Source organism: Amia ocellicauda, chromosome 17 (genome assembly GCF_036373705.1).
Source record: "Amia ocellicauda isolate fAmiCal2 chromosome 17, fAmiCal2.hap1, whole genome shotgun sequence".
Lineage (NCBI taxonomy): Eukaryota > Metazoa > Chordata > Actinopteri > Amiiformes > Amiidae > Amia > Amia ocellicauda.
Window position 1 is genome coordinate 2101946 of NC_089866.1, and position 10555 is coordinate 2112500.

Below are 10555 nucleotides of genomic sequence, written 5' to 3' on the forward strand. Positions count from 1 at the left end.
TGAGTCGATGGCCGAGTGAGGCTGGACTGTCAGAGGCGCCCAGGGTGTGAGAGAGAGAGAGAGAGAGAGAGAGAGAGAGAGACACACACAGAGTGAGAGTGAGAGTGAGAGTGAGACACAGACACACCGAGCATCCACCGCCTTCAAACAGCCGGCCAGGGAGACGAGATGAACCGCTTCAAGACCTCCAAATTCAAGAACACCAGCCCGAGGATCCCCAAGAGAGACGTGAGTCGCTGCGCCAGAAAACACTGACATGTCAGCTTCCTGGATGGTCGCCGGGCCGCCGGGCTGCCGGTGCGGGAGGGCGAGCAGCGTCCGTGCGGGTTTAACGTCAATCTCCCGCTACTTCGTAACCACAGTGTGTGAAGAGAAAGGGAAATGCACAAATGCATGACAGGAAAGACAACACAATCTAAAAACCAATGCAGATTATTCTCATTAGAAAACAATCCGGTGTGTTTGCTGGGAAATGCAGTTCATTCCCCCGCACAGCTGCAGCTCCGGCCGGTTACTGGTGCGCACACGTGTAACTGCGAGTTTCACCAGTGGAGGTGCTTGAACTTGAACCCATTGTTTTGGTTGCTCTTGATTTGATCCAGCAGTTCATTCTGCTTGTCATTTGAACACCCTGTTAATTATTGTTGACACTAGGACTGTATTTAGTAAATCGTCTTGTATTATTTGGAAGAAGGATAAAAGAAGTCATTTGTCTAGTTAAGAATGACATGTTTTCTTCCCTTCCTCCCCCGGAGAGCTGGAGTTTGACTTCTTCTTGGCCAGTCCCATTCAACTCATCCAACACCACGAGCAATGGCCAAGAGCAGATTGATGGACTTGTGTTTCTGTACTATTAATACTAATACTATACACATACTTGGGCGCAGCTGCTTTGATGAAAATAGCAATATTTGTCAATGGACAGCAACAGATCTTCCAGTGCCCTGTCCTGTCCTGTGTTGCTACCTGTCCTATGAAAAAGACTTGAACTCAAGCACATGAGTGTTTATGGCGTGTTCCTCTAGTCATAACTCTGTGCCTCTATGTATGGATGAAGGGATACAGTTGCACTGAACGATGCCCCTCATCCCTGGGCGTTGGTCCAAGCTCTGATACAGGCGCTGCCCATTCTGATCACCCTCGAAGCTGGGTCGTCCAGGCAGGGTGTCCTGGATTCAGCCCGGCTCTGTCCTGAACTCGCCACACAGCTGGCAGGGCTGGTGGGTGATGCCTGGTGCCCCCTGGGGTGGGTTGATTGGTATGTGCCGTGACGTGTCGCACTGCAAGGAGGGGGTTGTAAACAACAGTGCGCTCCGGCACGTGTTTCGCGGGGCGTGACTGTGATTCCTGATCGATGAGGCCAGACCTGGGTGGAGTTTAAGAACTGGGTTAATCGTCCAGTAAGTTTCCTGCATCCAGACCTATGCATGGATGTCAGACTTGATATTAGGATTGCATATATTTGCATGAAACTGATCGACATGGAGTAGAGCTGCTGTTTTCCCTGTGAGGCCTTCGTGTTTACTAAAGAGGCTGAAAAGAATGATGTCAGAATGAATATGGGTAGAATATCAAAGGAATATTAGGTGGTACTGCTTTATGAGTCGAGCAGTGATGAAACAAGTTTGTGGCAGCCTGGGGCTTCTTCTCCCTGGACCCGTCCCGCTCTCTGCATTCCTGTACATTTCCACACGTTCTCCAGGTCTCTGCAGGCGGCAGGCCGTCCTTCAGTCGGCTGTTTCACTAATGCAGACGCGCCGGCCGCCACACCAGGACCTGCAGCCTCCTGCGTCTCCTCGGTGCGCTGAACGCCAGGCGGTCGGGTGATCTGAGCCGCGCAGCTCTCTGAAGGAGTCTGACCATAAATGGGGAAGACGGGCAAAGAGAGAGCCGGCGGCCGGTCAGGCGGGTGGCAGGGTAACGGCAGGGCAGTGGTTTTCGCTCGGCTGCCTCGGGCGCTGGGTCGAGGTCACGGTGCGTCGACGTTGGAGAGTGTGAGGGATGGGGAAGTGGTGATGGAGAGGAAAAGGGGGTGCGGAGGAGGTTTGGTTTGATTCGGTGACAGACAGTAGTGCTGTTTATTGTGCTGCAGAGAGAGTTTGTACTGTGTTGCCTGGCTGTTGTCTTAAATCCTTTTTCTTTGTTTAGTTTTTTTCTCGCTGCAGATATGGGCTCGGAGGCCCCCTGTGTGGGAGTCGCTGCACTATAGCTTCCGGCAAAGATGTGCATTTCTAATCCTATTAAAGCCCCAATGCGGAGAAGCTTCGGAAACAGACCTGGCACCCCGCATTGCTGCTGTTTCTGCTTACATTTAGACTGCGCCGTGTTGTTCCCAATTGAACGGCCTAATTTGATGTTTGTTGCACAAGCCGTCCTGTTATTGCAGCACTCCAGTGTGTGTGTGTGCGTGTGTGTGTGTGTGCCTACGTACAGTCTACAGACACGACTCCTCCTGCACACAAACGGTACGGCACTAGAGAGAGCCCACAGTCACGGTACTGAACGTTTCACGGGCAGCTTAACACCCTCAATGGCCAGAGACCTGGAAGCAGGGAAATTGACACCAACGAAGGCCATCATTTATTCAGTAAAATAATTTATCCCAGTGCAGGTGGAGTGAAAGGCAGAAGATGCTGCATAGCTCCAGTACGAGGAGAGAGAGAGACAGAGAGACAGAGAGTGTCTGTGAGAGAATGGTTTAAATGCTCCCGATCCTGCGCTCTGCCAGACACCCACAGGGGGCACTGCAGGGTGCTGAATTGAGGAGCAACCCCTCTGCCCCAGACCCTGTGGAGCTGTGCCTGTGGTTCCTTCTCTGGCAGCTCCTGGCATCCACGCCAGGGCAGCAGCGCCGTCCGTGTGCCGCCCAGCCTGCAGATTGCATCGCTCTACCCGGATGCGGGCTCTCGCAGTGAATGAGCCACCGGGGAACTCTCCACACACTCCACACACTCAGTTATTTTCTGCATTGTGCTCGGCTGTCAAAGACTTCCACCAGATCTCTCAGCTGAAGGCAGGCCGCCAAGTCAGCGCCGCACCAGCTGCTACCCAGAATCCCTCGGTCAGACTGTGGCAGAGGCAGCAGGAGACAGCTGATGCCCAAGGCAGCCCAGCATTGTGCGCAGAATATTGCTCAGTGGGCGATGGACAGGGGCTCTAATGATCCCCTCGTTATAGTTCACCCCCACCGTAGCTGGTTTTCTCCGCGGTCTCAAGGCTTTTTAATTGTTTTATTTATTTGTAAATCATTAACTACGCAGTGAAGGAAAGTGTTCAGTAGATGCCAGTGTTAGTCGTGACTGAAATCAGTACGTGAAACTGTCTTACGCAGCACTTCCTGTTGCCGCAGGGTGTCTGTGAGCTCCAGCCTGTGAGCAGATGTGTCTGCTGCTGCCCGACTTCCTCTAATGTTGAGTTCGCTCCCCTCGTCCGCTCTCCCTTCCTGTCGAGATTCTGCTCAGTGCCGGGCTGCTGCCGGAGTGTGGGGGGGGCCAGGCCACTGGGGGTCTTTCTCTCTGAAGCTGCAGCCTGGACCTCAGATCCCGTACGATCTCGGAGGCGTAGTGCCCAGGTCTGGTCAGTCCGGGTAGGCGGGGTAAAGCAGGCTGCTGCTGTGGTGTTGGTGGCCCGGTAGGGGTCTGTTTCCTCTCTGGACCAGACTTTCCAAAGCAGTTCCCCGGGCATGGTAACAATGCAGTACATCACAGTGTCATACTGTATCCCCTGAGGAAATACTGTTCACATCATGGGACGGGCCTCTGTGTGGATCACAGCACTAAACCAGCGCACCGTACTGGTCTCTAATGGATGTATAGTGACCTGAGAGGGATGTTTGCCTCTATACAGATACACCCCAGTTAATAAAGCAGTGGCTGGCTAGGTATTTATAGTAAAAATAGTTTGTAACTGTTATTGTTTTTTATAAAGACAAATTAGAAATCTAATGTTACAATCGCTAATTCAGACTCCCCTGCATGCAATGTGTATTCTATCAGACTTTGTACGCATGTGTGAGTGTGTTTGTGTGTGTTTCTGTGTGTGTGTGTGTGTGTGTGTGTGTATGTGTCTGTGTGTTTGTGTGTGTTTCTGTGTGTGTGTGTGTATGTGTCTGTGTGTTTGTGTGTGTTTGTGTGTGTTTCTGTGTGAGTGTGTGTTTCTGTGTGAGTGTGTGTGTGTGTGTATGTGTCTGTGTCTGTCTGTGTGTTTGTGTGTGTTTCTGTGTGAGTGTGTGTGTGTGTCTGTCTGTGTCTGTCTGTATGTGTGTGTGTCTGTGTGTATGTGTATGTGTGTGTGTATGTGTGTGTTTCTGTGTGAGTGTCTGTGTGTTTCTGTGTGTTTCTGTGTGAGTGAGTGTGTGTGTGTGTGTGTGTGTGTCTGTGTGTGTGTGTGTGTTTCTGTGTCCGTCCACAGGTTGGTGTGGAAGATATTCTGTGTGTGTGGCTCCCTCTCTCTCGGGGCTTGTCTGGACACGTCTTGGGAGGGTGGGGGACGCAGGCAGAGAGGCGACGCTGCAGGGGAGAGCAGGGTGAGGGCAGGCAGGGCTTCGCAGGGGAATCTGTCCAAATGACGGCGGAGGAGAGCGCCTGCGGGTCACACGGAGTCAAAGGTTCGCCTGCAGGTCATGTTAATCCGCGTCAGCGACCACGTGTCGTGCTGGCAGAGCGCCGGGCTCCTGTCTGCGGGTCTTCTGCATGCGTTGGCCGGTGCAATGGAGAAACACGGGTTGTCTGCTGCTCCAAACTACATGCTCAAGTAGAATTCGGTAACTATATGTATATATTTTTCAGCGTCTTCAGTATGTTGATTTGTCTGGACTCAAGACTGTCCGTGTTGGTAATCAGTGGCTCACTGTTGGGTTTCATCTGCTTCCGGTTCCTGCAGCTCCTGTCCCTCTGTCCGTCTCATGTCCCTCTCTCCGTCTCTCTCCAGGGCTGGATCGGTGATATCCGCGCCGGATCCCTCACCTCCATAGGGAACCACATTAAGTCCAGCTGCAGCCTTGTGGCCTTCAACACGGAGCAGGCGGGTGAGCAGAGATTTGACATCCTTCTCTCTTCACTGTAACGCTGAAGTTGTTTACGCATTCTGTCTCATTAACCACTTTCCTTCCTGGTTAAAATAAATCAAATGGACAGACTGAACCTCCTGTAGCGCATTGACTCATTACTCTCATGCAGGCTGTAAAGCTCGTTATGTTTATAGTCTGGTTGTTATATGTTTGTGAGCTGCCACTTGTGACGCGTGTCCTGTGTTTTCAGGGACTCTGGGCCTGGCATCCCTGCAGCCCGGGCAGGACGGAAAGTGGGCGGTCTCTCAGCTCCCCTGTCATGCCGGTAAGATCCACACGCTCAGGCACACACGCACACGAACACTACCACGATCAGACCGGGGCTCGGGTTTAGACTTGGGGGGGTTCTGTGTTGGGATGCTCCAGACCTAACCGCGCTCTCCTCCCTCCCCGCTCAGACCTGGTGACGGATTTTGACTTCTCCCCGTTTGATGATGCGCTGCTCGCCACCTGCTCGGCCGACGAGACGGTGAGTGGGACTGTCCTCTGTGGGAGACGCGGGGCCTGGCGGTGGAGCCTCTGATTGGCCTAGTTCTGATGCGTGTCATGAACAATGCCTGCTGTTTAACCTCCCTCTCTCCCTCACTCACTGTCACTCTGTCACTCACTCACTCACTCACTCTCTCACTCATGCGCACAGTAGCACCAGAACTAGAATTTAAAGTTTCTCTGGTGCGTGCTGTAAAATCTCCTACTTTCAAAATCATATTCATGAAATATTCCCTCGGTCTTTGATGTGGTTTCCCAGTTTTAGTCTGGTTTTAAAGCCGGCCCTGTTCTGATTGGACACCTGGGTTTCTTTAGAGATGATGGTCGAGGAACGGGCTGATTCAGGGAGGGGATGCTGGTTTTGTGCTGATTTTATCCTCTGGTCTGCAGTTTACTTGGCTGATTCAGAGTTTTTGTGCTGATATTTATACCTCTGTGGTCTGTGGTTTATGACACTGAGCCATTCTCAGTGAAATGCACAGACCCCAGGAGTGCGGTGCCCAGAGCCGGTGGGCCAGACAGCCGCGGTGCTTTGATGGCTGCTCGAATGAAGCCGTTATTGCCCGAGTTACCCAAGGAGCCCGTGCCGTGCCGTGGTGTTGTTTTGACCGGCTGCCCTCTGTCCCCTCTGGCCCCCAGGTGAAGGTGTGGCGTGTCCGGGAGCCGGGGCAGGACGCTCCCTCTGCGGCGGACGTGACGCTGTGTCCCGGGCAGGGCCGTGTGGAGGCCGTGCTCTTCCACCCCTGTGCTGACGGGGTTCTGGCCATTGGGACCGTCAGGACCGCCACCGTGTGGGACACCTCTCGCCAGGAACCCCTCGCAGGTACATCCCCCCGCCAACAGGAAGTTCCGCCCTCCTCTCCCCGTCACTCATTTGGACATTCTGCGAGTGTTGTATTATTTCGCTCCTTCTCTGAAAAGGAGCGTTGTGTTTCTGCTCCCCCCGTCTCACCCTGTGCGTCTGTTTGTGCCGCAGTCCTCGAGCAGCACGGAGACCAGCTGCACAGCCTGACCTGGAAGCTGGACGGCTCCCTGCTGGCCACGTCGTGCAAGGTAAGAGCGACCCGGGCCAGGAGAGCTGCTCTGGGTAGCGCTGCCAGTCACCCTGTGGCTGTTAGGCCCGGCCTGGTCCGGCCTGCCGCTGTTCTCCTGTAAATCGATGCCATTCATATAAAATGACTCCCAGTGTTCAGTGTCTGTGAGCCAGGGCTGAGCGTGTGCTGAACGAATCCGGACCGTCTGGAGCCCAGAGGCCCGTCGAAATAAGAATTAGGAGTCTCGGCAGGGGGAGAGGAGCAGCCCCAGTCGAGGGCCTCCATTCTGAGGCAGAGGAGGAATATCCCTGCAGAGGAGACGAGGAGAAATTAAAGTGTCTGAAGATACTTTGTCAGCATGTGAATGGTGCAAATGTGGTAAAATCTTGGTACTAACATGGGAAAAGTGTTGTAAAAGAATTGTAACGTACAGTTTGTTATTATTATTATTATTATTAGATTTTGCAAGAGATCAAGTCTGCAGATTAATAACAAAAGAACAAAACCATCATAATAATAAATCTACACGTGTTCCAGTCGGCAGTGATCTGTGTGCCAGTTTGGATCTGAACCCATCATTCCTAGACTGCAGTATCCATCCGGCACCGAGGTCCACAGCCGTGAAGCAAGAGGGTCGTTTCAGTGCGAACGCCCTCCTGTGTGGTGGAGAACATGCGGTTCTGGTTTCCTGCATGCACTTCCTGGATTGCTATCTCACTTATTTCCGGAAGCACAATCAGAATAGAAAAGCGAAACTCTTGAAAAGCTGTTTGTCAGTTTAGCGTGTTGCACAATGTGTTGCTGTGTCAGAGCCGGACCAGCAGAGGGCGCCGTAGTCACAGCAAATGAAGGAAAGTGCGCAGTAAGAGTGTCCTTCAGGGCTTCACAGAGCTTTAAACATCCCCTGGTCAACGAAAGTGGAAGCGTTTTTAATATTCCATGTGGTGAGTTTTGTTTCTAGTTTTATTACCACATACTCGGAGGGAAAGATCATTCATTAAGTCACTGAAAGCAATAATACAATCGCAGCCAAAACCAAAGTATTTGCCCTCGGATCAGCCCGTGTTCACATCCTGGCCCACACTCGATGTCCCCGCCGCGCGCTTCATCCACGGGCCTCCGGGCCTCCCAGCACTGAGAGAGAGAGTTATTGCTTTTTTCCTCTCTCTCTCTCTCTCTCTCTCAAATACTCTGAAACTCCGTCGGCCCCGGAGGCTGAGAGCGAGAGTCTTTCGGAGCGGGTCACCGGCTGCCAGAGCGCGGGAAGTCAATCCCCCTCCAGGCCGCGAAGGAAATGAAAGTAAATGAATAAATAATGGCGTTGAAATTATAAATAAAGTGAGTATGAAAGGCTTGAGGTGCAGCTGCCTCCTCCTGAACTCCATTAATGAAAAAATATATCCCGCTTTGTGAGCCGGGCCTCCTGTCAATCTGGGTGTCGGTGCTCTCGGGCTTCGGAGGCTTCGGAGGCTGGGATAAAAACAACGCCAATACCTATAACAATACCTTTTCATTCACACCGAGTTGACACACTGGGGTAAAAAGTCACGCATTCACACCGGCCTTGTGTGATCGCAGGCGCTGGACCTGTCTTAACGCGGTGACACTGTGATGCCACACGAGGGGCACCGTCAGACTCCAGCGCCAGCCCGTGCCAAGCAAAAGCAATTTATTACATTTTCTCCCTCCACGATGTTGTGTAAAGAGGCCTCAATCAGCAGCCAGTAATATAGTGCGGCTGAAACAATGGGAGTAGTTGTGGTCGTTTCCTGGCACCGTCGCGGTGCTTGGAAGTCCGTGAGCTGCCGTCTCTGTTCGGCTCCGAAGGGGACAGTCTTTGACCGCGGCTTTAATCAGCATCACGGTCGTTACCCGTGTCGTTATTTTAATCTCGGCCTGGCGCTCCTCCTGCCGGGGTGGGTCCACCGAATTGTTGAACTCTCGTCGTGTCCAGTGATTTTATGATTTAAAAAGCTGCACGTGGAGTCATGTCAGAAAGCGTGTGTTTGGCGTGTGTCCGTGTCTGTCTGTCTGCACTTGGTGTCTCTCCGGCTGCTTGACTGATAGTGGTTTGATCTGACTAGTTGGCTCTGAAGACGATTGCAACTGCAGTGCACGGTCTAGCGAAATTATAAGGAACTGAATGGGGTCAGACGAGGTCTCGTGTGCTGCAGGAGGAAATGTTTTCTGAAAATATATACATTCTTTATCGGTGCATCACCACATTTCATGAGTTGTTTCTCATTATGGATGTCATTAAGTTGTCATCTCTGTGGGCCGGCTATTGTGCTGAGGCAGGCGAATGGGTTCAGCCAGCGTAGAAACCTGTTCACTGTCATTGTGAAGCCTCTCTCTCTCTCTCTCTCCCTCTCCCTCTCTCGTCAGTCAGGTTTCTGCTGATTGCGTCAGGGCTGGGACAGCGCCTGTGAGTGCTGACCCCTAGTGGTGAGTCACCGTGAGGTGCCAGTCAGTCGTGTTTTGTATCTCTGGATGCGTGTGCAGACAGACGACCTCCTCTCCCTCCTCCGAGCAGAGGAAAGAGCGGTGTGGCCCGTCTGGGAGTGGGACCCGGAGAGGACAATCCCAGAGGGGCACACAGGGGCGCTGAGGGTAGAGGGCTGAAGCTCGCTTTAAGAGAGACCTGTACATCTCGGTCTGTTGAGACACAAATCGTTGTTTCGGTGGGATCCTCAACGTTATCCTCTGAATGAAGTCTAGCAAAATGAAGTCGACGAGTTGTGCGGTAGAAACCCGGATGCAGGCGCTTGTCTGACCCGTCCCGTTAGTTCACACTGAGCCTGGAGATCGCCTTGCCCGACGCCCCCGGGGTCTCCGTCTGGCGGTCCACAGTTCAGTTCGGCACCAACATGGCACCCAGTTTCAAGTGTACAGTTCATCCGGGGGGGACCTGGGTAGAACTGTGAATGGGCAGGAGTGGGCTAAGGAAACTGGCACGATGAAGTCCTGCCATGCGAGGCTCGGGAATGTGAGCCGCCCTCACTCTCTGTCCTGGGCCCAATTTTTTAGTTTTTTCCCCTGGTAAATTGTTATAGCAGTGATATTTTTAGAGAAGGTAAATCAAGTAACAGTTGACTTGGTTTACAGTTCACACAGAGGGTATGTGTGTCTTTGTGTGTGTGTGTGTGTGTTTGTATGCATGTCTTTGTGTGTATGTGTTTGTATACATGTGTGTTTCAGTGTGTGTGTGTTTGTGTGTGTGTGCGCAGTGGTCTTGTGGTCGTCACACAGTCATCCTGAAGCAGCAGGTCGCCCCGCACTGCAGTGCTGAATTACACGCCAATTATTAGCAGAAAAAAAAAAGAGTGAAATTGGATCGCAGGCCATTTCTGAGACCTCAGTATTTTGGGTATTTTTTTAAACTTATGTGTAATTTAACTTAATAGCTTTCAATCTGTAGAATCTGGCCTATTAAAGCAAATAAACAGCCCAGCATATGTGTTCAATTGAGATCACTTTCACATTCCTTAAATACACATAATACGGAACACATGAACGGGGGTCTTGCCAATGAAAACGGGGGAAGCAGGGGTCTTACCTCTCCGTGCCCCCCCGACTCTCTGCCCTGCCCTGCCCTGCCCTGAGGAGCAGTTTGTGTGTCCTGCTCCAAGTGTTTGTTGCTTCTGTGTGAAGGAGGGAATTAAACCGGAGCGGGGGGCTGTCAGTGTCACGAGAAAGAGGGTCCTGGGCAGATAACAGGGAGGCCGGACCATGACACGGAGAGCGAGAGGGGGAGAGAGGTTGACTCGGACCCTGGCACAGCGCTGCGTGATGGAGATGGGGAGGTTCAAAGGGCGGGTAAATGCCCCGCAGCTGCTGTTGTTGAGGTTACCTATTGGTAATTACAGTGAGAGTGAGGCTCGTAAACTCCTGCGCTTCAGTGCGTTCGCCGCAGGGCTGCTCCACACACAGGGGCCAGGCTGCTGCTGCTGCCAGTCACTGCTGA

At 52.4% G+C, this 10555-nt stretch overlaps 1 protein-coding gene across 2 annotated transcripts in view; it reads left to right on the forward strand.

Annotated features, from left to right (window-relative positions):
* LOC136713112 (mitochondrial import inner membrane translocase subunit TIM16) overlaps positions 1–10555 on the forward strand; it is a 101331-nt gene continuing 90776 nt past the window's right edge. The window contains exons 1-6 of one of the 2 annotated variants that reach the window (XM_066690066.1): positions 1–228; positions 4930–5026; positions 5259–5333; positions 5467–5537; positions 6197–6380; positions 6534–6610. In XM_066690066.1, coding sequence (XP_066546163.1) covers positions 169–228; positions 4930–5026; positions 5259–5333; positions 5467–5537; positions 6197–6380; positions 6534–6610 — 564 coding nt within the window. In that variant the 5' untranslated portion in view covers positions 1–168. The remainder of the gene's footprint in view (positions 229–4929; positions 5027–5258; positions 5334–5466; positions 5538–6196; positions 6381–6533; positions 6611–10555) is intronic. The other variant, XM_066690068.1, reaches the window with a different exon arrangement.